Here is a 25491-nt window from a genome sequence, read left to right as displayed (position 1 = left end):
GCCGCGGAGTCTCGAGCTCCCGCGGCCGCTAAAATTAGCAAAGCCGTGAACGCGTCGCGCCCCCGCCCTCAGACTCCCGTTGCGCCCCCAGCCCGTGCCACTCCGTCGCCGCGTCCGGTGGCACAAAATAAAACCCAGACCCCTCCCCCGGTTATCCTTCAGGAGAAGGCAGCTTGGGATCGAGTTTGCCTGGCCCTTAAGGCCAAAAATATAAATTTCACGAATGCCCGTAACCTCGCGAACGGCATTCAAATTAAGGTTCAAACACCCGACGACCATAGGGCCCTCTCTTCTTACCTCCGTAAGGAGCGTATAAGTTTCCATACTTATACGCTCCAGGAGGAGCGCGAACTCCGCGTTGTAATACGCGGAATCCCTAAAGAGTTAGATGTAGAGCTCGTAAAAGCCGACCTGTTAGAACAAGGCCTACCAGTGAATTCTGTGCACCGTATGCACACTGGTCGCGGTAGGGAGCCATATAATATGGTTCTAGTCGCTCTCCAGCCTACCCCCGAGGGTAAGAAAATCTTTAACACACAGACCGTCTGTAGGCTCTCTGGTATCGCTGTCGAAGCCCCCCATAAAAAAGGCACTCCTAGCCAGTGCCATAACTGTCAATTGTACGGGCACTCTTCCCGTAACTGTCACGCGCGCCCCCGATGTGTTAAGTGTTTGGGCGATCACGCCACGGCCCTCTGCGCTCGCGACCAAAAAACCGCGACGGAACCGCCTAGCTGCGTCCTGTGTCGAACACAGGGTCACCCCGCGAATTACCGTGGTTGCCCCCGAGCCCCTAAAATAAATCGCCGCGTCGCCCGCCAAAACCGCCTCCGAGCTTCCGGCCCAGACATCAAAGCCTCGGCACCCTCTGCGTCGCAGGCTAAGCCAGCGTTCGTTCCGGCGGCGGTGCCCAGTGTCTCGGCCTGGGCAAAACCGCTGCCGTACACGAACACGGCTACAACTCCCTCCTCCGCGATTCGTCCCGCCCCCGCGACTCGTCCCTCTCCCGCGACTTGCCCTCCGACCGCGTCCGACAATCTCGCTTTAGCGATCGACTTCTTTCAGTCGATCAACTTTGAGCGCGTTAACGCTTTGGGCGACGCCATTCGCGCTGCCTCCACTGCACAACACTTTATCGCCGTTGTGCAGGAATACGCCGACGTATACGCGTCATTAAATACGTACGTCCTCCCCTCACTCCGCCGGTAATCAATGGCGTATATAAGTAGAATAAAGCCCCTATCCGTAACGATAGGATTTTTTAACGCTTACGGTCTCGCAAATCAACGTGATCAGGTTTCTGACTTTTTGCGTGACCACCAAATTGATATCTTTTTAGTGCAGGAGACCCTACTTAAGCCCGCGCGCCGTGACCCTAAAATCGCGAACTATAACATGGTCAGGAACGACAGGCTCTCTGCCCGTGGTGGTGGTACCGTCATTTACTATAGAAGAGCCCTGCATTGCGTCCCGCTCGATCCTCCCGCGCTCGCTAATATCGAAGCATCAGTGTGCCGAATCTCACTGACGGGACACGCGCCGATCGTTATCGCGTCCGTTTATCTTCCACCGGATAAGATCGTTCTAAGCAGTGATATCGAGGCGCTGCTCGGTATGGGGAGCTCTGTCATTCTGGCGGGCGACCTAAATTGTAAACACATTAGGTGGAACTCACACACCACAACCCCGAATGGCAGGCGGCTTGACGCGTTAGTCGATGATCTCGCCTTCGATATCGTCGCTCCGCTAACCCCGACTCACTACCCGCTAAATATCGCGCATCGCCCGGATATACTCGACATAGCGTTATTAAAAAACGTAACTCTGCGCTTACACTCGATCGAAGTAGTTTCAGAGTTAGGTTCAGACCACCGTCCCGTCTTTATGAAGCTCGGTCGCGCTCCCGATTCCGTTCCCGTCACGAGGACTGTGGTGGATTGGCACACGCTGGGCATCAGCCTGGCTGAATCTGATCCACCATCGCTCCCGTTTAACCCGGACTCTATCCCGTCTCCTCAGGATACCGCTGAAGCCATAGACATCTTAACGTCACACATCACCTCGACATTAGATAGGTCATCGAAACAAGTTGTAGCGGAGGACTTCCTTCACCGCTTCAAATTGTCCGACGATATTAGGGAACTCCTTAGAGCTAAGAACGCCTCGATACGCGCCTACGACAGGTATCCTACCGCGGAAAATCGTATTCGAATGCGTGCCCTACAACGCGACGTAAAGTCTCGCATCGCCGAAGTCCGAGATGCCAGATGGTCTGATTTCTTAGAAGGACTCGCGCCCTCCCAAAGGTCTTACTACCGCTTAGCTCGTACTCTCAAATCGGATACGGTAGTAACTATGCCCCCCCTCGTAGGCCCCTCAGGCCGACTCGCGGCGTTCGATGATGACGAAAAAGCAGAGCTGCTGGCCGATACATTGCAAACCCAGTGCACGCCCAGCACTCAATCCGTGGACCCTGTTCATGTAGAATTAGTAGACAGTGAGGTAGAACGCAGAGCCTCCTTGCCACCATCGGATGCGTTACCACCCGTCACCCCGATAGAAGTTAAAGACTTGATCAAAGACCTACGTCCTCGCAAGGCTCCCGGTTCCGACTGTATATCTAACCGCGTTATTAAACTTCTACCCGTCCAACTCATCGTGATGTTGGCATCTATTTTCAATGCCGCTATGGCGAACTGTATCTTTCCCGCGGTGTGGAAAGAAGCGGACGTTATCGGCATACATAAACCCGGTAAACCAAAAAATCATCCGACGAGCTACCGCCCGATTAGCCTCCTCATGTCTCTAGGCAAACTGTATGAGCGTCTGCTCTACAAACGCCTCAGAGACTTCGTCTCATCCAAGGGCATTCTTATCGATGAACAATTCGGATTCCGTACAAATCACTCATGCGTTCAACAGGTGCACCGCCTCACGGAGCACATTCTTGTGGGGCTTAATCGACCAAAACCGTTATACACGGGAGCTCTCTTCTTCGACGTCGCAAAATCGTTCGACAAAGTCTGGCACAATGGTTTGATTTTCAAACTATTCAACATGGGCGTGCCGGATAGTCTCGTGCTCATCATACGGGACTTCTTGTCGAATCGCTCTTTTCGATATCGAGTCGAGGGAACCCGCTCCTCCCCACGACCTCTCACAGCTGGAGTCCCGCAAGGCTCTGTCCTCTCACCCCTCCTATTTAGCTTATTCGTCAACGATATTCCCCGGTCGCCGCCGACCCATTTAGCTTTATTCGCCGACGACACGACTGTTTACTATTCTAGTAGAAATAAGTCCCTAATCGCGAAGAAGCTTCAGAGCGCAGCCCTAGCCCTAGGACAGTGGTTCCGAAAATGGCGCATAGACATCAACCCAGCGAAAAGTACTGCGGTACTATTTCAGAGGGGAAGCTCCACACGGATTTCCTCCCGGATTAGGAGGAGGAATCTCACACCCCCGATTACTCTCGTTAGACAACCCATACCCTGGGCCAGGAAGGTCAAGTACCTGGGCGTTACCCTGGATGCATCGATGACATTCCGCCCGCATATAAAATCAGTCCGTGACCGTGCCGCGTTTATTCTCGGTAGACTCTACCCCATGATCTGTAAGCGGAGTAAAATGTCCCTTCGGAACAAGGTGACACTTTACAAAACTTGCATAAGGCCCGTCATGACTTACGCGAGTGTGGTGTTCGCTCACGCGGCCCGCACACACATAGACACCCTCCAATCCCTACAATCCCGCTTTTGCAGGTTAGCTGTCGGGGCTCCGTGGTTCGTGAGGAACGTTGACCTACACGACGACCTGGGCCTCGAATCAATTCGGAAATACATGAAGTCAGCGTCGGAACGATACTTCGATAAGCCTATGCGTCATGATAATCGCCTTATCGTTGCCGCCGCTGACTACTCCCCGAATCCTGATCATGCAGGAGCCAGTCACCGTCGACGCCCTAGACACGTCCTTACGGATCCATCAGATCCAATAACCTTTGCATTAGATGCCTTCAGCTCTAATACTAGGGGCAGGCTTAGGGACCCCGGTAACCGTACTCGTCGAACTCGACAAAGAGGTCGACGTGCAACCTAACCCATGCATCAGCCCGCTGAGTTTCTCGCCGGATCTTCTCAGCGGGTCGCGATTCCGATCCGGTAGTAGATTCATTCGCGAAACAATTGCTCTTGAGTTGTTAGGTCTCCTTCGGAGGCGCTCGGGCAGTTTTTAGCAAATCCCACCCCTCTTGGCTGAGCCTTTGCTCGCCCACCTGTCCTGGTGAAACTGGAAAGGCCTTCGGGCCACCAGTAAACTTTCAATCACAAAAAAAAAAAAAAAAACATAAATTATAATGAATTGTAGTAAAAGTATTAGCCATAAAAACACTAAAACCTTTGTCGTAATTGTTAATTTACTAACATAAAGGTATTTATGTTCATGTTTTACCCTCGAAAAAAACCTGAAAGGCCAATATTAGAGAAGTAACATCTAATTTCAACTTAACAACTAAACTTATAGTTTAGATTTATAAAAATTAAATTAATTTCAACTTTCAATATATTTGTGTGGACGAATGTGGCATGTGACCAAATAATTTTTATTACCAATCCGTAAATGAGGTTTTTCTCAATTGTTCTTTTTTAATTGCCTTTATGGGCATTTGTGTATAATTGTCAGAGGCATAACCAAGACGCTATCTATTGAAACATTCTTTCCTATTACTAACTGCTGAGACTTATTGGTGGTTTTGACTATTATTTTAAATGATGAAATGTTGTTTTGATAAATATCACAAAAATGTGGGGTAGACTCCGTAACGCCACAGTATAAAATGGCGGTACATGGACAGAGTCGTGGCTTTAGCTCTCAGACACAGCCCACTGAGTTTCTCGCCGGATCTTCTCAGTGGGTCGCGCTTCCGATCCGGTGGTAGATTCTGCAAAGCACGGCTCTTGCTAGGGTTCGTGTTAGCAAGTCGTCAGGTTTGAGCCCCGTGAGCTCACCTACTAGTTAGGGTTACGCTGGAATAGCCTCTCAAGGCTACCAGCTTAGGTAGGAAAAAAAAGTCGTGGCATTCCGTGTCAGACAGTCATTCCATCCGTCTCAGTTAGTGAGTCTCTGGCAGTCAGTCAGTCAGTCAGTCAGTCGGTCTGTCGGTATGTGGAACGAAACTGTCGGTTTACCTTGTTATTGTGAAAGTTGTGTGTGTTGAGTTTCAATAATTATTATTCAAAAGTTTTATTGACTAAACTGAGTTCAATCGAATACGAGTGATGACGGAAACTACCGCTTAGCCATCCCTGGCGCCGCGCCGACAAGTATATATGTCTATGTGCAGGGAGACTGGAAAATAATTGAACAAATTGAAAAACATTGTATTTTAAATTATTTTATTAATTTTGCCTTATATTATTAACAATGCCTCTTTGCTTTAAACATTAACATTAAGTCTTGGTGGCGTCTAATACATTACGAATCTTACATTTATAGTAATACAATTTCAGTCAAATTAAAATTTTATGTATGATTTCTGGTACAGTGACTAAAGTTTTTGAACAAATTTCTTTAGGGCTTAGTATGCATTAAAATAAAACCTTGAACGAAATCAATACACAGTTGGTTTCCGAGTAAAGTCAGAAATAAACTGACAAAATAGTATATTACGCACCGAGGGAGAAAAGTAGAACATTCACGCCCGCGAATTGTTTTGTCGCGGGTTCTACTTTTCTCCCTAGGTGTTTATACATTTTTTTTTAAACGGGATGAAAAGTTCGCTTTTAGTCCCTGGCACTCGGGACAAAAGTACTCGATTCTCTCCCGGTGAGAGAACTTTTCATCCCGGGGGGAAAAAAAACATAATTAATTTATTTGCTAAAATGGCTTTTACGTCAGTAAGTCCGCTCGTCTTGAACAACAGCCCCGCGCAAGGTGCTATAAACAACACATAATAAAGCCAAGCACTCACTGTCAAAGAAACAGCGCGATTTCTATCATGATTCTATAAAATATAAAACAATTCCATTAGTAAAATTTTTAACGCACTCATCCTGAAATACAATGCGGGCTTTGGACCTATCAGGAATGGTGGTACATCATCCACTCTGCACCACAGAAAAGTGGTGAACTAACAACAGGTTTTGGAACCCCTGGGTCTGCGGAGGGACTTTGCTTCACTCTGTATTTTGTACCATATTATGCTTTATGGAGAGTGCTCTGAGGAATTGTTTGAGACGATTCTATCATCTCGTTTTTACCATCGCACCGCCTGCCACCAAAGTAGAGTCAGTAAAGTCATCTTACTACATGTAGCCACTGCTTCCATTTACAGTGTGTTTCCAGAGATCTTTTTTGCCACGTACCATCCGGCTTTGGAATGAGCTCGCCTCCACGATGTTGCCCGAATTCTATGACATGTCCTTCTTCAAACGAGGCGTGTGGAGTACTTAACAGTAGGCATGGGCGACGGTAACCACGGTGGGCCGTATGATCGTCTAACTACAAGGGCAATTAAAAAAAAAAGAATCTGGTCATTGTCGTATTGACAAAAGGTCCTATTTGTTTCAGCAAAAATAGCCTTTATTACGATTCGTGTTAGTATATTTTTGGCTTTTTTTTTGAGTGTTGACATCTAAATATTTAGTTTAATGGGTTAAAGAAATCATCAAGATGTCATCTCTCGATGTCACATCTATTAAAAAATAGAAATAGTCACAATCATAAAAAAACATGCCTGTTTTAAGTATCTCTCTCTATGTAGGGAAATTGTATAGTTAATGAATCATTATTTAGCCAACTTTAGACTTTGAAGTGTAATTTTCTTTAGGTAGAGGCTTGACTCTAGTACTGGCGTTGCTGAACGGTAACCACTTACCATCAGATGGGCCACAAGTGTACTGTGTAATAACAAAAAAGATCTGGGAATTTTGTCCGAAAACAATGCAATACATACAATTTTGTAGTATCCATGCTGTATGCCAGTGTTCATTGCATATACAATCTTAAGCCGTCTTAGTAAAACATAGTTTTGTATGGAACCAATAGAAAACGCGAGATTTTGAAGATCCAATATGTATATTAAACGGCGCGTCAGTAAGAGACGCCCATACTTCACCCACAGTGTACACTAATCTCAATATTAAATCCCGTGGTTTGCGAGTTCGTTGCTGCGTCAAAAGTACTATAAAATTTATATTTTAAAACATCGCATCTTTGTATTTTCCTTTGTATTGCCTAAACGGGCGTACGTGCTCCCATCACACCTGGTGTTAAGTGGTCAACGAAGCACATAGACATCACAACGTGAATGCCGCCATTCTTCTTGAGACATGAGGTATAAGTCTCAATTGTACAGCCGCTGTTCCTATCTTAAAACTAGAACGCATCACTGCTTCGTAGGAACACCACGAGGAAAATCTTAGTAATGTTATACTGTGAATAAATACTGTTCGTATTATTAGTATAGAAGTATTATATTTAATACTTAATACTTATTAAACCGAAGTTTTGATAGGCTTATTAACCGAATTCACTCCCATATTGAGATCGTTATACGTCTCGTCTAACGGTGAGTGGTAATCAAACACAATTACATCGAGGGGAGAAAGGCTGTTTGTTTTAAACGACACTTGTAATTAAAAGTGCGTTTTATTTGGTATTAGCATCAATAATTCGATGTTTATTATTGAAATTCAATTAAGTTTATTCAAATTCAAATAGCTGAAGAAGTTTTTTGTTATAATTATGATATTTTGTATAAATTTTAAGCTTTAAATGCAAACCTGTTTTTGATGGTGGTAGGACCTCTTGTGAGTCCGCGCGGGTAGGTACCACCACCCCTACCTCTTTCTGCCGTGAAGCAGTAATGCGTTTCGGTTTGAAGGGTGGGGCAGTCGCTGTAACTATACTTGAGACCTTAGAACTTATATCTCAAGGTGGGTGACGCATTTACGTCGTAGATGTCTATGGACTCCAGTAACCACTTAACACCAGGTGGGCTGTGAGCTCGTCCACCCATCTAAGCAATAAAAGAACCTGTAAAATTGTAAAAATGTCGCTTTAATAAATAGACTTTCACTCCTCGACATATTATATGTAATTGTCTTTAAAACCCCGAAACACTGAGGAATGCAGTCGTATCGTTTTCACGTCGAAAATAAAAATAAACTTCATTTTTACATTATAATAAAATTAATTACTGAACACAGAATAAATTATAAACAGACTAGACACAAAAGTTAATCGAGCTTAAAAGTTTCGAAAACGCTTCGTTGAAGACACCGGGAGCTTTTTTTCTTTGCCGATATTGATAAAATATCCGATATTTAGGCAGAGTTCTGCGGCTTCGGACCGGTATTCAACAAAATCCACAGTTTCTTATTAATCATCATAAAGTTCGGTCTTCGTCAAGAGAACCTTGAGTCGTCACTGGAAGACATAGACCTGGGCTTGGTCTCTTTGGATTGCGCAGGTACACTTGTGTTCCCTACCCTGGAGCCAGGGTTTCCACCGGTGCTCCTATTCGTATACGTCGAGGACGTGACCGGAACCTTGCGCGTCTGCTTGATCTTCAACTTGTTCAACCACAGATCCCTGGTCTTCTTATTGCCCGGGACAAAGAAGAGGAACAGCACGAAACCTTGAAAGGTCGCGGTCAAGTTGAACAAGTACACCGTGACGATGTTGTTCAGGAACAAACCGAAGACCCACGGCAGACCGAACAAGAAGACCAGAAGACAGGAGACGGACGCACAACGGAGCGCCTCGTTCGAGTCCCCGTGCCTCTGGATCCTTCGGGAAGCGAACACGGAGCGCACTATCAGGAGGAATAACGTCCAGTTCACCAGCAGCATCACGGCGATGGGAGCGTACACCGTCAGCCACAACGACAGCCCCGAGGGATAGCAGAAGGCCCCGCTGCGAACGTCTCCGTCGAATTGTCCCGCGTACGAGTGCGGAGCGACCGACAGAAGCACGCCGACCACGGCACACGGAGCTCCCCACGAAAACGCGGACGCCTTCAGCAGCTTGTGCGAAGCGTCTCTGGAGAACACTATCACCAGTTTCCTATACGAAATGATAGCTGCGACCAGCATCCAACAGAAGGACGCCAAGACAGCGTAGTGCAACAAAACCCCGACCAGCATGCAAGCGATGTTGTACTCCAGGAAGTCAGCGAACACGATGACGAGGAAGCAGACGCTGGTTATGAATATAGCGAGGCAGAGCTGCAGCCAGATTTTGTTGGTGAAATCCCGGCGCCAGGACCTGAAGAGGATCGCGGTGATGGCGACCAAGACCAGCCCTAAAATGGAGACACAGCAGCCGATCACAGAGATCAGCTCGAGAGCGTTTTCGTGGGCGTCAGAGAAGGACGTCCTAGGTATGAGAATCTCAGCGAAGTGTGTCAGATGAGTGCATCGGCAGTAATCCAGCATCCCTTCATCTTCAGAGCGCATCAGAACACATCCGTCCTGTGACCAGTACCCTGTTCCGTCCTCTAGGAACTCCCAGTACGCGCAAACTCGCTTTTGCTTGCTCCCCGGCAGTTCCACTATTGGATTCAGATAAATGTCGATAAACTGGAACAAACGACAGTCATTTGTTGGACGTTTGATAGCACTGCAGCCGATGGAGTCTCCCAGGATCATGACACTCTTGCTTTTAACATTAACATCATCAGTAAAATTACAATCATACTTCAAAGTTGATTAAGAGAAGGGTTGTTAAACCGACTCAATAATCTCTTTTTTATTGCTTATTTGGGTCGACGAGCTCACGGCCCACCTGGTGTTAAGTGGTTACCAAAACCCATAGTCATCTACAACATAAATATCGCCACGTACCTTGAGACACGAGTTCTAAGCTCTCAGTATAGTTACAACGGCTTCCCCACCCTTCAATCCGAAATGCATTGCTGCTTCACGGCAGAAATAAGCAGGGCGGTGGTACCTACCCGTGAGGACTCACAAAACGTCCTACCAACAGTAAAGATCTAAGGACCCTAAGGGTATACCAGGATGTGCGACATTACTGAAGATGTTTGGCCTTAAGGAGTCCCTTAGAAAATGGATGCAGCCGACTGGTTTGGATTTGCATATGACTAAGACGGTGCCTAAAGTTGGAATCTTAAAGTATGGCAAGTCACAATAAAATCACACAGCGATGGATATATTACAATGGTGGTTTATGAAGCATGTGAAACATACCTCCTCGTTTTGAAACCGCGTCAGGTTCCCTATCTTGATGCTGACGACTCTGCTGTTCACGGAATACTCGGACCCTGGATTTCTGAAGGCGCGGTCAGTTCTGAACACCACGAAGCTGACCCTCCTATTGGAAACGGACACCGACCCCGGTATCTTGACCACAACATCACTGAGCTCCGGTTGGAGTAAGCTTGAGTTTATTTCATCTAAAAATACAAAGCTTATTAACTACAATGTGTGGACCCCCCGCAACGTTAATTATTTTAAAAGGTTTTCAGGTACATCGCGTTATAATTATCGCTGCCTATTTTCAGACATAATATTGAAATTTCATTTGCGTTGGCAAGAATATCCGAACTAAGAACTTCACGTAAGAACAAACATTTAAACTGTATGCTTATAGACGAACATGAGCTGATAGAACCGAGGTTTTAAGCGGAGGCCCTACATCATCGCACACATCCTCCATCCTTCCCTACTACATCAATTGCCATTAAAAGGTATCCAGGATTAACGGCACCACTGTGAGAAACAGAAAAATACAATTGCTATTATTTCTACCTTCCAAAATTACTTCAAGTGACAAGTGACAATTACTTAAGAAGACAACAATCGGCTCACATTGACGGTACTAAAATCTGCCAGTAAAAACTTTACCAAGTCAATTTACCGACTCCACCGCTCGGTGCGAGTAACAAGCACAAAACGAGGGTTCATGTAGTGATGCTTAAAAGTCAATCTTGCCCTCACCTCTGATAACCTCAAAGGCATGATCCGTAAAAGCATCAGTGTCTCTGGTGGCTAACCTCAAGCCTCTCATCGGGAGGCTCTCGTCGCCCTTAGCGACCACAAGGGCGATGTTCTCCCTAACTGTCGCTGCATCTGATCCGTCTAAATTTAGTCTAGGACCAATATTGTCCAGCAAATGCAGAAGTTCGCCAGGTATGTCCAGATCGTCGTCCTCGGATAATAGACCGTCTACCTGTAAATTTATGATGTTTTATAATCTAAATGTGAAGGCATTGTTCATGAGTGCCCAAGTATTAGAGCATGACTTTGGATAAAGCAAAGTACATAAGATTAGGTACAGTAGAAATAAATGAGCCTATCAAAGATCAATAGAATATTGAATATAGAATATTGAATCATTGCACCAGCCCCAATCCCGGTTTTATAGAGTTAAGATTAACAACAAAATTACCTGATCAAACGAACTGCTAATAGTTTCCAGGGAGACTGCCAACGATGCGTTATTGATGATGGATTCTAGATTTTCCATTACTTGTAGAAGCTGGTCTTCTGGCTGTAAATAAAATGAGTTTTATCGATTTACTAGTTAAATACGGTTGGCTGTTATTTTTTCTACAGGAGAAAATCACCGGATCCCAACTCGCCACGCGGGAGTATGTGGGAGTTGAACCTTACTAAAAACTGCTGCTCACAGCCGGGGTCCAACCCCCGACCATCTCGGTTAGTTAGGGTCAGTTATCGAGATGAAGGAACAGGGTCGACGGAGAGCTTATTACAACCATCCCGCTGTCTCCAAGACGCCGGACCGGTGGCCGCCGGCGGCACGACAACCGGTTTCCTCGACCAAATAACATAGAATAACAGATGTGGTAGCAACCCGTGTGGGCTTCACCAGATCACCTACCGCCAACACAAAAAACTGCCAACCCCCATTCCTTTTTTATCTTTACTTTAATCATGTGAGCTAACAACAGAACAGTTTCTATACGTACCGAGGGTCTGGGCATTGTGGTTGGAGGCATGGTAGGTACGGCTGTGATGACGTCAGTGGGGGTCGTTACGGTGATGACCGGGTCAGTTGGCGGAGGCGGAGGCCGAGTCGGTCTCCGAGTGGTTTCGGTGATCTCCTCGGAGCTGTCGCGTACATCGCGTAGTACGGGATCATTTGTCTACAGATTATTGACACACATACAAGTTACTTGAACAGATAACAATAAATAATAGTTTAAAAAAACAACTAAAAACATACGCTTTTATAGAAAGTCCAACTAAAAAATAGAAAATAAATTTTAATAAATTTGAATTAAATATAGTGTAAGAAAAAATGATTTTACTATAAAAAACGCTTGGGATGCATAGAATCAGTAGTTATAAATATTTTATGAACAGATATGAGTAGAAGGGTTATTTTAATAATATCCTTTGGTGCTTTTCTGGATATATTTTTTTTTAATTTTTTTTGTTTTTTAAAACTATTATTTATTTTTTAGTTAAATTTCAACTTTTTCAATATATTTTTTAAATATTGAATTGTCCTCTGTACTTAATAAGTATGCTAAATTTCGAGTGAATCCGAAGTTTTGAAGGGGGTCAAAATCATGTTCAATGATTCCGTTACATACATAACTACGTCTGAAGCTTAATAAAAGCGTATTAAAAAAACGGAGCTATATTGCAGAGCGGAAGCGCAATGTAAACGCAAAATCATTTTCGATAATTTACATTACATTGCTGTTTTTCAAAAAGTACTTACAGCGGTTTGTGTTTCGGTTGTCGTCTGTGTGTATCCCTCGGCGGGAGTCGTGGATTCCGTATCCAGAACCCCAAACTAAAATTAGTTAAGTGTTTTATTAAATAATGAATTGATAACAATTAAAAATGTCGCACGCCAAGCGGAGAGGAGATGATCGTGTCTTAGTGATTACTGGAGCCCATATACATCTACAACGTAAATGCGCCACCCACCTTGAGATATAAGTTCTAAGGTCTCAAGTATAGTTACGACGGCTGCCCCACCCTTCAAACCGAAACGCGTTACTGCTTCACGGCAGAAATAAGCAGGGCGGTGGTACCTACCCGCGCGGACTCACAAGAGGTCCTACCACCTGTAAACCCTTCAGACCGAAACGCATTGCTGCATTAAATACTGAGGAATAATACTGAGGAATAATACTGAGGAACAGGTATACAAGAACAAGGTAGTACCGTGTGGTCGGGTAGTAAGTTCGCAACGGTCGGCATCAGCTGCGTGACCTCTTTGACCTTGAGCGCGTTGGACAGGGTCACCGGGAGCCTCATCTCGCAGTCGCTGGTCGTGGTCAGAAGCCACTGCACGCCCTCGTTGTAATCTCCCACGCATTTCCTCGTCTGACATCTTGTGTTCGATATCGATTCACCTAGAACCAATAGTGGTGATAGATGCAATAATCTATACTAATATATAAATAAGTGGTTTTTACGGATGTTCCGTTATAACTACTGAACCATGCATCCGATTGACTTGAAACTTGGTATTCATGTAGAAAATACATGTGCTTAATGGATAGGCTAATGTTTATATGAGTGTTGGACTTCCTACATCAGTTGCGGGGGCGTTAATTATGAGAATCTTAGTGAGGGTGAGAAATAATAACGTTAACTTTAAATTCCCAGCGAAGCGGACGGGCACAGCTAATATGCAATAAAAATAAAAAAAATATTGCATTGATGAATGGACTAGCTCACGGCCCACTTGGTGTTAAGTGGAGCCCATAGCCATCTATGCCGCCACCCCCCTTGAGATATGAGTTCTAAAGTCTCGGTATAGTTCGTTACAACGGCTGCCCCACCCTTCAAACCTAAACGCATTAACTGCTTCACGGCAGAAATAGGCAGGATGGTGGTACCTACCCGCGCGGATTCACAAGAGGTCCTACCACCAGTAATTACGCAAATTATAATTTTGCGGGTTTGATTTTTATTACACGATGTTATTATTCCTTCACCGTGGAAGTCAATCGTGAGCATTTGTTGAGTACGTATTTCATTAGAAAAATTGGTACCCGCCAGCGAGATTCGAACAACGGTGCATCGCTCAATTCGAATGCACTGGACGTCTTATCCCTTAGGGCACGACGACAAAACGAAACGTTCTGCTCGACCGATAGTCGTGGGTTCGATTCCAATTTCCACATTCATGTGACCACCGTTCTTTGTCGGGCAATTGAATATCTAAATTTTATATTTGTTATATATTAAAACATACATACATACATATATAATTTATAGAAGATCCCAAAATACAGAGAATCCTAGTTTAAGATCACGTGACCGTGTGCGATTTCTCGTTAATAATTTATTTATTTCTAAATTTCTCATAGTAGTGCGTAAGACTATACGGATTGGTCATAATGTCTATTTGGACTACAAAGAAATGACGTGTTTGAAAACTAAATCCACCGCTGTCCTACACAATTGAGACTCCGACCTCATGCCTCAAGCAGCGAGAACTCATCTGCCAATAGAAACAGTAAAAAAAAGCATTATCCTTATACAGAACGACGTCTTGGAACAATTAACCGAGTTATTGTTGTTGTTGCAAATTAAAATTACATTTGTCATTGACATTAATAATGACAATTATAATGTAACTACAGTCACGAATCTGTTAGCACATTATCAACTTTTGCACCTAGCCAACATCTATATAGGTCGTAAACTCGAACTATTTTTAGTCGATTTTGATCAACAAACCATTTACAAATGTCATTATTATATAGCTTTGTCTTCGAAAGCATATAGCCCAGTTGATGATGAGAGGTCTTTGTCGTTCGTGGATATGAGTTATGTCAAGGTTACAGCCAAGCCGTAACCTACTGTATAGAATTCCTCTTCGTTCTTCAAGAATATTCTAAGGTTCTTGTATGGGCCAACGCGGACATCCGGCTCGAAGAACCAAAAAAGGGATGTACGGTTTGTTCACGCAACCCTCTGTTGTGATAATGATAACAATTCCAATATTGAGTAATTGTTTATTGATATGCTTACACTGATTGGTGATTTTTTATATGATAAAAATGACATTATGTGAGTTTGCGACGCCTTGCTGATGGCGGTACACGAACTGAGTGGGAAATGAATGGCTTTGATGTAAAATGCATCGGTATGCAATATGATGTGCGCGCTGGCCCGTACGGTTCCAATATCCAGTTCATAAACCCATCACCAAACCAGACTCACGGTACCATATTCACAGCAGAACAACACAACCCTCAGCTCCACTTTCAAAGATAATCCTATCCGTTTTTTAGTGTGCAGTGCCCTGAATCATTACTAGAGAGAAGCCGTCATCTCAATTTTACCCTCGCATCATCCGTCATAAGAGCAGAGTTAATTTCAACTACCAAGAATACCAATTACCAAGAACCATAAATATTTCTATAGATAAGACATAAAATTATAATTTGGTTACTGGTGGTAGAACGTCTTGTGAGACCGCACGGGTAAATACCACTGTTGTACTCTAAAAACGGAGACCTTAGAATTAATATCTCAAGGAGAAGGCGGCATTTACGTTGTACATGTCTATGGACTCTGTTAACCACTTAACACCAAGAGGGCGAGAGCTCGTTCACCCATCTAATCAATAAATAAATAAATAAGCCTTCGGTAACGTTGGGGCTTGATGTCCATAAGCAACAGTAGCCGCTTATCAGTAAATATGCCGTAATTCACCTGCTCTTGATGGAAACAACAACTTATGACAAACTCTTTTCGTCTACACGTCCAATAACAAGCTCAGAGGTCAGCTGTGTTAATTGCAACTTGAATGATTCACACTCGAGATATGAACTCGAGTATTACAGAACTGCTAATAACATAGAATCATATATACGAGAGATATACGAGTATTTTACTAGTGGTAGGACCTCCAGTGAGTCCTCGCGCGTAGGCACCACCACCCTGCCTATTTCTGCCGTGAAGCGGTAATGCGTTTAGATTTAAAGGTTGGGCAACCCGTTGTAGCTATACTGAGACCTTAGAACTCATATCTCAAGGTGAACGAGCTCACAGCAAACCTGGTGTTAAGTGGTCAGGTGACCCCATAAACATCTACAACTTAAATGCCATTAACCTCCTTGAGATATGAGTTCTAAGGTCTTATTAATACAACGGCTGCCCCACCCTTTAAGCCGGAACGCATTATAGCTTCACGGCAGAAATACAGCGGTAGTACCTACTCGTGTGGACTCACAAAAGGTCCTACCACAAGTTTAAATCTCACCAGTCGTCATATGCAAGTATGATAATTTTTTAAATAGACCGTAACACTTACCTAAGTGCTTCGCTTCGCCGCTTTCCAAGCTCTCGTCAGGGCAGTAGTACACGGGCTTCATAAAAACTAATTCAAGCCCTTTCCAGGTCCCAGGGCGGACGGGTCTCATGCTGGAATCGAGTTCGAAGTGAACCAACAACGCTCTACCACCAACGAACCACTTCTTTAGCCTAGCGTTGGACAGCACTTCTCTTACACCGACCGAAGGTGTTGTCAATTCAAAACTCCTCAGTTGATCCTCCGTTGCCGCATCGTTCCCATGAACATTAAAATACTTGGTCGATAAGTATATGTACTCTTCCAGCTTTTCTAGTGCCTTGTAAATTTTTTCAGGATCTGTATAAGACTGTAGATGAAGTTTGACGGCGTACACGTGGTCCAAGGAGTTCTTCTTTGGTATGTGCAAAACCTTATTGGATTGCGAGATCGTGTAGCTCTTGGAATCCGTGTGAATACACCAATAGTAACCGTTCTTCTTTTCCTGAACCACGTAAGTGTTTTCTTCGTCGTGGTCCAAGTCCACTGGAGTGGGGTAGTACTTCACTGAGTCGGTGAAGCACTTCAAATACCTTCTCGGTACTGGCTCGCTTACGTTTAAAATGAGTCTGTCATCGCTGAAAAATGAATGAATGATAATTGACGTATGTTGGTACACATTTATTTCACTTCACAGTAACTGTTGTTACAGATAGCTTGAATGTAAGATAACCAATTCTAATTTACGACTAGTTACAAGTTCCCAAAAATAATAGCATTATGATTCCAATGCAGTTAAAGGTTCAGTCTTGGTTCTCAGTGTCGATATAATGTGACAATTGGCTAGATTTTTCATATATTTTTTTATAATACTATTTTACAAAATCAGATCTTATCAGTGACCTGATATCACAGACATCGGATACGAAAACATGCCTTAAAGCATGTGGTCGAAAGTTATATACTATACACCATGCACCTGCCCCGAAATGCTGCTTTGTTGCAAATACAGGCAGGATTGTAGCTTAGTCCGTCTGCTGAAAAATTACGTGCAAAGAAGAAACAGGAGCAGGGTGGATATGAAAAATAGAACATTTGGAAAAGCTACTACAGACGCAGTATAAGGCTCCTACAGATAAATTAAAAGGTCGCAACATTGCTTCTTTTGACAACCTCTGACCTTTTACTACTGACCACTTGTCGTCCACACTCGACCCTGTTTGGTAGTGCTATAAGGTTTCAATTGGCACATCAGTACAAGGTTGTTGCCCTACTTCAATTAAAAATTGAAGATGGGACATTGATACTTTTGAGTGGATAACTAATGCGGATATTTCAAAAAGGCTAATATCTCACTAATAACGGGGCAGACAACTTTTAGGGGGGAACCTCATCAGATGATATGAAAAAAAATACTTACGAATCGATTGTAAGATTCAATACAACATCCTTCACTGGTACGGATACCTCACATATCACGGCATAGAACACAAATGAACTGTTCACGGAGAACCACATATTATTCCCCACAGCACTTAAACGAGTTTTATTGGTTTGAGGCAATTCTGAAAATTTCCATTCCGATCTTGGTATCTGAAAATGTTATTTGAATACCTGAATTGAAAGACAGCAAATCTGCGGAGTATTAATTTTAGCCAAAAAGTCTAAATTTATACAATGACGCTGTTTTTGAAATTTGCCATTTAATTTTGGCCTCAATGACCAATTGAAAACTATTGTTTTAAATCTCTAAAAGGTTTCATGAAACCATTCACGTATTATTATGGCTGGTTTTTCTGTTTTTTTACATCATCGGGAGTGTTGTATTAATTAGCCAGGAAAAATCCGGCAACCATTGTAAAATGCTTTGCTTTATTCGAAGAAAAGCTAATTTTCATTGGACCCTGCAATCGTCTCAATTAAAATTGGATTTAAGTACATTATTATAATATAATACGTATATCCATTTTTATATCCGAAAATAACTTACCAAAATAGTCCCGTTATTGAGGTGTAACTTGAGCTCCGTAAGTTCAGAATTAAAAGCGAAACCCAAAGGATAGGCCGAGTGCGAAAAGCTCCTGAAGTTGGAATACATCCATCCAAAGTTCAAAAGGTATCCTCCCCGTTTCTCGCATATGTTTTTAGCTTGTTTCCATGTTGCTCTGACAGCTGCTTCACCTACAGCCGGTACCTCCGCCAAACACGTAGGCATCGGACTATAGAATCTATAGCCATTATCGAAACCCGCACAAGGTTGACTCTTTAAAGCCTTTTCGTCTTCATAGGGATAAACCAAGCAATACCTGTGATGCATTGCTTCACAACTGACTGCCGTGAAACTGGTGATTGAGTCTATCACCACGCACAGATCCTGGTTCAGTAGTGATTCATTTTGTTGAACTTTCTCACGTAGCAGTCTTCCAGTTGTCTCTGTATAAGACCAGTCCACGAATCGCCCCCCAGGATATGCGTTTTTGTACTGCGTCCACAAAGCATATTCGTGCTCTGGTATTTTTAAATTGTTATAGCGTTCGACTGTGTATAGATTCCCGGTGCAGTTTTTGTATATATCAGAGAATCTTTCTGGGCCCTTGATGCGGTAACACAGTCCGCGGTTGCCTGACTTGTATTCTGCGAATTGGAATCCAATAGGGCATGTTGTTTTAGCGGTCGACGCAATCGTCCAAATGAGAACAATAAATACGATTCGTTGATATAAATCGATCATCTGAAATATTTATACAATAATAAAATATGAATTAGGAAATTCGCATTATGACGGAAATGAAGAGTTTTCTTTTTTTCTTTGATAACTTTGGAATTTGTTATTCTCACGTGTGTGTTTGGTGTGAGGCGATGACATATTGATTGGTAACCAAAAAAACACGGGATGCTACTGTGTTCAAAAGTGATAGAATTCAAAAGAAAGAAGAGAATCGCATAACTAATAATAAGAAAGTACGAATTAAAGTAATAATCTCTTTTTACATTAAAGAATGATTTCACACTAATATTATCAATGCTCTCTGGCAGTGACGATTTCTAGTAAATGGTCTCGGAATCAACTCGAATATGTTAGACATGTTAAGTGATTAAAATTTCGGATTTTCTATAAATCTGTTATTTCATTGCATTTTTTATTTCAAACCTAGTATCTGATATTTGGGTGTCCCAGTCTAAAGATGAGGGCAATACTTCACGCGAGGCCGGACTTGTGAACTGTTAAGCAAAGTTATTTGTCCAGACTAAAAGTACCGCTTCGATATGTTGAGGACTCCCAGGATTTTTTTTGAAGCCAATTTGATTTTCCCTCCAAATGACTTCGATATTGAAAATCGCCCGTAACGTCGATCCCAAGAATCCGGGATAAAATACTATCGAAAGTTTTCAGGGAAACTCCTTGGAATTACGGCACTACGACGAATGGATCTTCTTTGCAGTGAACGCGCAAAAATAGCCAAAACATATACATGATTATTGGCGGATTTCGATCACGGATCGAACACCACTTCTAGAAACTATATATTAATACGTGAATAAAAAACTTTGTGCCCCTTTTTATGAAAATTGCGTGGACGGAGGTGTATGAAATTTCTTACACTTATAGAGAATATAGAGAAGGAGTGCAGAATACTATTTTTTTTTTAATTATACTTAAAAAATACATTAAATCAATAAAAAAACTATGCATTTGACACACACACATACTCTTTTGTTTATTGTAAAAGTCTGTCAAATTCGGAATATATTGATATTGTTTGTCTTCAATATTATTTATCTATAGTTGTAGCCTTGGTGAAATTTGTTATTATAGAGGTCTATTATATTCTTTGACAATAGACCCTTAATAATGTTCTAACTTATAATTTAAATGAATTATAGTCGAATTTAGACTACTGGGCGACCACTAGTTATTAGTAAATCATTAATTATTTGCACGTGAGCAATCGACACACTCCCTGCGTCCAACAAATAATACAATTTTATCAGCTTGTGTTCTTAGAGAAACGCCTGAATCGCTAAATCATCGAGGAGGATCATTTCTAGATAACGACATGTAATTAACATGTAATTTAACAAAATGTTAATTGCGTGTTTACGACATACGTCGCGGCCTTTTAAATCGTGGTGGCCTAAAGGATAAGACGTCCGGTGCATTCGTTGTTGCGATGCATCGGTGTTCGAATCCCGCAGGTGGGTACCAATTTTTCTAATGAAATACGTACCTACTTAACAAATGTTCACGCTTGACTTCCACGGTGAAGGAATAACATCGTGCAATAAAAATCAAACCCGCAAAATTTTAATTTGCGTAATTACTGGTGGTAGGACCACTTGTGAGTCCGCACGGGTAGGTACCACCGCCCTGCCTATTTCTGCCGTGAAGCAGTAATGCGTTTCGGTTTGAAGGGTGGGGTAGCCGTTGTAACTATACTGAGACCTTAGAACTTATATCTCAATAGTGGACTCTCATAGTGGACTTCATTTAAATTCGTCGGAACCTCCACAATAAACAAGTAAACAATAGTTTGACAGGCTACGTAACAAAACAAGTCGTCCTGTGATCCACCGCTGTTATCTTATCAGCGTTAATATGAACACTGATAAGAGGATTGTTCATTTAACACTATTAACGATATTCAGAAATTATCAAATATGATTACGAAACGTAATGAGTTTTCCCTGAAAAATCACCTGATTTTGGAATTGACATTTGGCGACGCCCTCGTTGGGGCATCGCGACCTTTCCACTTAAATATATCTCTTTGTAAATCAATTTGTATAATAAATAAATAACACTTCAAACATTCATTGATTTGCCGTTCAGAAAAAGGAGTCAACTTAACCACAAGTTTTTTGTTTGTTTTTGAAGTGGACATGAAGCTGAGCAACATCATGAAATCATTTGAAAGCCTTTGTTCTTTAAAATTGTATCAATTAACATTTCGATAAACCTAGAGCATTCTAAATTACTTCTTTATTATTTTTGTATAAACCAATATATATTGGTTATATATTTTGTATTTTTGTATAAGAATACAGTCAAAACCGTTTACTACGACATCGTTTAATACAACATGCCGGTTATAATAACCAAGAACAAAGGTCCCGGCTGAATGCCATATGACCGCCTTATCCATTCCGATTTGAGCAACCGACGCGCGTGGACGTGCTCATTGTTCGTTCGATTGCCCGACCTCGGTTCGTGGCACATCTGGCGTCCAAGTGTTTTGTCGGAAGTGACTACCGGTGATAATAGATCATTGTTCGTGGCACATCTGTGGCCCAAGTGTTTCTCGGAATTTGTACCTGCGCCTAATTGCAAGGCATTGCCGCCCGGGAACTGTGCAGTGGTTCTATTCACTCTAATTCTATTATATTTATTCTATTCACTAAAATTTCTAAAATTCCTAGAATCGCTTCGGCCAATTTAGTGTTACCGACGCAGGGGCCTCGCCGCAAGGCGAGCGCGTGTTTAAGTCCCGGGGCAGCCCCCCCTGGGCAGTCCGAAGAAATGGAGTTCTCTCCAACCAACACACTGCTCGCGGAATTCTTAAGCGAGAAATACCCGGCCCTCGAATCAGAATTTTTAGCTTACAAAGCTAAACGCGCCGTGAACTGTTCTGCCGTGCCCGCCGCGCCCGCCGTTTCCGCCACGCCTGCCGTTCCCGCGTCCCCTTCAAGCGCGCGCAAAACTCCCGCGACATACACCGCAGCCTCCGTCGCGCCCAGCACACCCGTGTCCCCCATACTCCCGCGAAAAACTCCCGCGTGTACCGCGGCAGCTTCCGTTCTACCTCAGCGATCGTCTGCGGCCTCCGTCGCGTCCGCCGCTCTCGCGCCTTCCTCCTCGTCCTCCTACTCTGACTCGGATATGGAGGTTGACCTCGTTCCCGCCTCATTGACAGATGGATTCACCCTCGTGCAAAAGGGTAAGAAGCGTGCCGCGGAGTCCCGAGCTTCCGCGGCCGCTAAAATAAGCAAAGCCGCGAACGCGTCGCGCCCCCGTCCTCCGACCCCCGTCGCTTCCTGTCCCCGTGCCACGCCGTCGCCGCGCCCGGTGGCACAAACGAAAAATCAGGCCCCTCCTCCGTTGATTCTTCAAGAGAAGGCTGCTTGGGACCGTGTCTCCCTGGCCCTTAAGGCCAAGAACATAAAATTTGTCAGTGCCCGTAACCTCGCGAACGGGATACAGATAAAAGTAACAACACCCGACGACCATAGGGCCCTCTCAAGCTACCTCCGAAAGGAGCGTATAAGTTATCATACGTATACGCTCCAGGAGGAGCGTGAGCTCCGTGTAGTCATACGTGGCATCCCCAAGGAGTTAGATGCCGAGCTCGTAAAGGCCGACCTACTCGAACAAGGCCTACCCGTAAACTCCGTGCACCGCATGCACACAGGACGCGGGAGGGAGCCATACAATATGGTTCTCGTCGCCCTCGAGTCTACCCCCGAGGGTAAGCAAATCTTTAACGTCCGAACGGTCTGTAGGCTTTCCGGAATCACCGTGGAAACCCCTCATAAAAAAGGCACTCCGAGCCAGTGCCACAATTGTCAGTTGTACGGGCATTCTTCCCGTAATTGTCACGCGCGCCCTCGATGCGTCAAGTGTTTGGACGATCACGCCACGACTCTTTGCACTCGCGATCAAAAAACCGCGACGGAACCACCTAGCTGCGTCCTGTGCCGCACACAGGGTCACCCCGCGAATTACCGTGGATGCCCCCGAGCACCTAAAATAAATCGCCGCGTCGCGCGCCAAAACCGCCTCCGAGCTTCCGGCCCTGACATCAAAGCCACGGCACCCTCTGTGCCGAAGGCTAAGCCTGCCTTCGTGCCGGCGCCGGTGCCCAGCGGCTCGGCCTGGGCTAAACCGTTGCCGTACACGAACACGGCTGTAGCTCCCTCCCCCGCGATTCGTCCCGCCCCCGCAATACGTCCCTCCCCCGTGATTCGTTCCCCCGCGACCAGCACTCCGACCGCGTCCGACAATCTCGCTCTAGCGATCGACTTTTTTCAGTCGATCAACTTTGAGCGTGTTAATGCTTTGGGTGACGCCATTCGCGCCGCCTCCACTGCACAACATTTCATCGCCGTTGTGCAAGAATACGCTGACATATACGCGTCGTTAAATACGTACGTCCTCCCCTCGCTCCGCCGGTAATCAATGGCGTACATAAGTAGAATAAAGCCCCTATCCGTAACGATGGGATTTTTTAACGCTTACGGTCTCGCAAATCAACGTGATCAGGTTTGTGATTTTTTGCGTGACCATCAAATTGACATCTTTTTGGTGCAGGAGACCCTGCTTAAGCCCGCGCGCCGCGACCCTAAAATCGCGAACTATAACATGGTTAGGAACGACAGGCTCGCTGCTCGTGGTGGTGGTACCGTCATTTACTATAGACGAGCCTTGCACTGCGTCCCACTCGACCCCCCCGCGCTTTCTAACATCGAAGCATCAGTATGCCGAATCTCACTGACTGGACACGCGCCGATCGTTATCGCGTCCGTTTATCTTCCACCGGATAAGATCGTTCTAAGCAGTGATATCGAGGCGCTGCTCGGCATGGGAAGCTCTGTCATTCTGGCGGGCGACCTAAATTGTAAACACGTCAGGTGGAACTCACACACCACAACCCCGAATGGCAGGCGGCTTGACGCGTTAGTCGATGATCTCGCCTTCGATATCGTCGCTCCGCTAACCCCGACTCACTACCCGCTAAATATCGCGCATCGCCCGGATATACTCGACATAGCGTTATTAAAAAACGTAACTCTGCGCTTACACTCGATCGAAGTAGTTTCAGAGTTAGATTCAGACCACCGTCCCGTCGTTATGAAGCTCGGTCGCGCTCCCGATGCCGTTCCCGTCACGAGGACTGTGGTGGATTGGCACACGCTGGGCATCAGCCTGGCTGAATCTGATCCACCATCGCTCCCGTTTAGCCCGGACTCTACCCCGTCTCTTCAGGATACCGCTGAAGCCATAGACATCTTAACGTCACACATCACCTCGACATTAGATAGGTCATCGAAGCAAGTTGTAGCGGAGGACTTCCTTCACCGCTTCAAATTGCCCGACGATATTAGGGAACTCCTTAGAGCTAAGAACACCTCGATCCGCGCCTACGATAGGTATCCTACCGTGGATAATCGTATTCGAATGCGTGCCCTACAACGCGACGTAAAGTCTCGCATCGCCGAAGTCCGAGATGCCAGATGGTCTGAGTTCTTAGAAAGACTCGCACCCTCCCAAAGGTCTTACTACCGCTTAGCTCGTACTCTCAAATCGGATACGGTAGTAACTATGCCCCCCCTCGTAGGCCCCTCAGGCCGACTCGCGGCGTTCGATGATGATGAAAAAGCAGAGCTGCTGGCCGATACATTGCAAACCCAGTGCACGCCCAGCACTCAATCCGTGGACCCTGTTCATGTAGAATTAGTAAACAGTGAGGTAGAACGCAGAGAAAGAAAGAAAGAAAGAAAATCTTTATTCGCCAGAAATATAGTTTACAAGATATAGGACATTGCTTCATATATTTCGCCTGTTTAGGCATGCGAAAATTTAATTTATTTTTATATTAATTATAACACAAAATTTACTAAATCTATCTATTTTTACATTCTATCACTTCTTATTCTAATATTTTATTATGTACAACACTTATCATTTAAAAATTCTTGCACACTATAATAAGCCTTGTCTATTAGCCATAAATATAATTTTCTTTTAAATTGAGTTAGTGGAAGATCTCTTATGCTGTTTGGTATCTTATTAAATATTCTGATAGTCATAGGATAACAGTTTGTATGGTAGTAACGAGTATTTATACTTGGTAACATTAGTTTAGTAGGGTATCTTGTATTAAATTGACAGTACTCGCCACACGATTTATATAATTGTGGGTGCTTTTTAACAAACAAACAACATTCTTGTATATATATGGATGGTACAGTTAAAATATTATGTTTTTGGAAGAATGGTTTACAAGAAGTCAGAGGATGAATATTGCACATGGCACGAACACATTGCTTTTGTGCAATGAACACTCTATTTATGTGACTAGAATTTCCCCAGAGGGGTATACAGTATCTGATATTTGAGGCGACATATCCATGATAGGCCTGTAATGCAGTTTTTAAATTACATATTTTTGTAAGTCGCCAAAGTGCATATGAGAATCGATTAATTTTACTACAAGTAATATCTATGTGAAGATTCCAGCTACATTGATT

The 25491-nt window shown here is 44.0% G+C and overlaps 1 protein-coding gene across 2 annotated transcripts in view; it reads right to left on the bottom strand.

Moving 5' to 3' along the window:
* Positions 1-5376: 5376 nt before the first annotated feature.
* The window catches only part of LOC101737422 (adhesion G-protein coupled receptor G2), a 44950-nt gene continuing 24835 nt past the window's right edge, over positions 5377-25491 (bottom strand). Inside the window, exons 3-13 of one of the 2 annotated variants that reach the window (XR_009974120.1) lie at positions 18236-18976; positions 17666-17838; positions 16270-16883; positions 13161-13351; positions 12709-12783; positions 11948-12124; positions 11407-11508; positions 10956-11187; positions 10206-10411; positions 8032-9578; positions 5377-7778 (exon numbers count right to left, since the gene is read on the bottom strand). Coding sequence is in view for 1 of the 2 variants with exons in the window: in XM_004921613.5 (XP_004921670.1) it covers positions 8403-9578; positions 10206-10411; positions 10956-11187; positions 11407-11508; positions 11948-12124; positions 12709-12783; positions 13161-13351; positions 16270-16883; positions 17666-17838; positions 18236-18976 (3687 nt within the window). In the remaining variant the exon portion in view is untranslated. Of the gene's footprint in view, positions 9579-10205; positions 10412-10955; positions 11188-11406; positions 11509-11947; positions 12125-12708; positions 12784-13160; positions 13352-16269; positions 16884-17665; positions 17839-18235; positions 18977-25491 lie in introns of both variants that reach the window. The other variant, XM_004921613.5, reaches the window with a different exon arrangement.

The sequence above is a fragment of the Bombyx mori genome, chromosome 10 (genome assembly GCF_030269925.1).
Source record: "Bombyx mori chromosome 10, ASM3026992v2".
NCBI lineage: Eukaryota > Metazoa > Arthropoda > Insecta > Lepidoptera > Bombycidae > Bombyx > Bombyx mori.
Note: the sequence above shows the minus strand (reverse complement) of the source record. Positions and strands in the feature narration are given on the sequence as shown.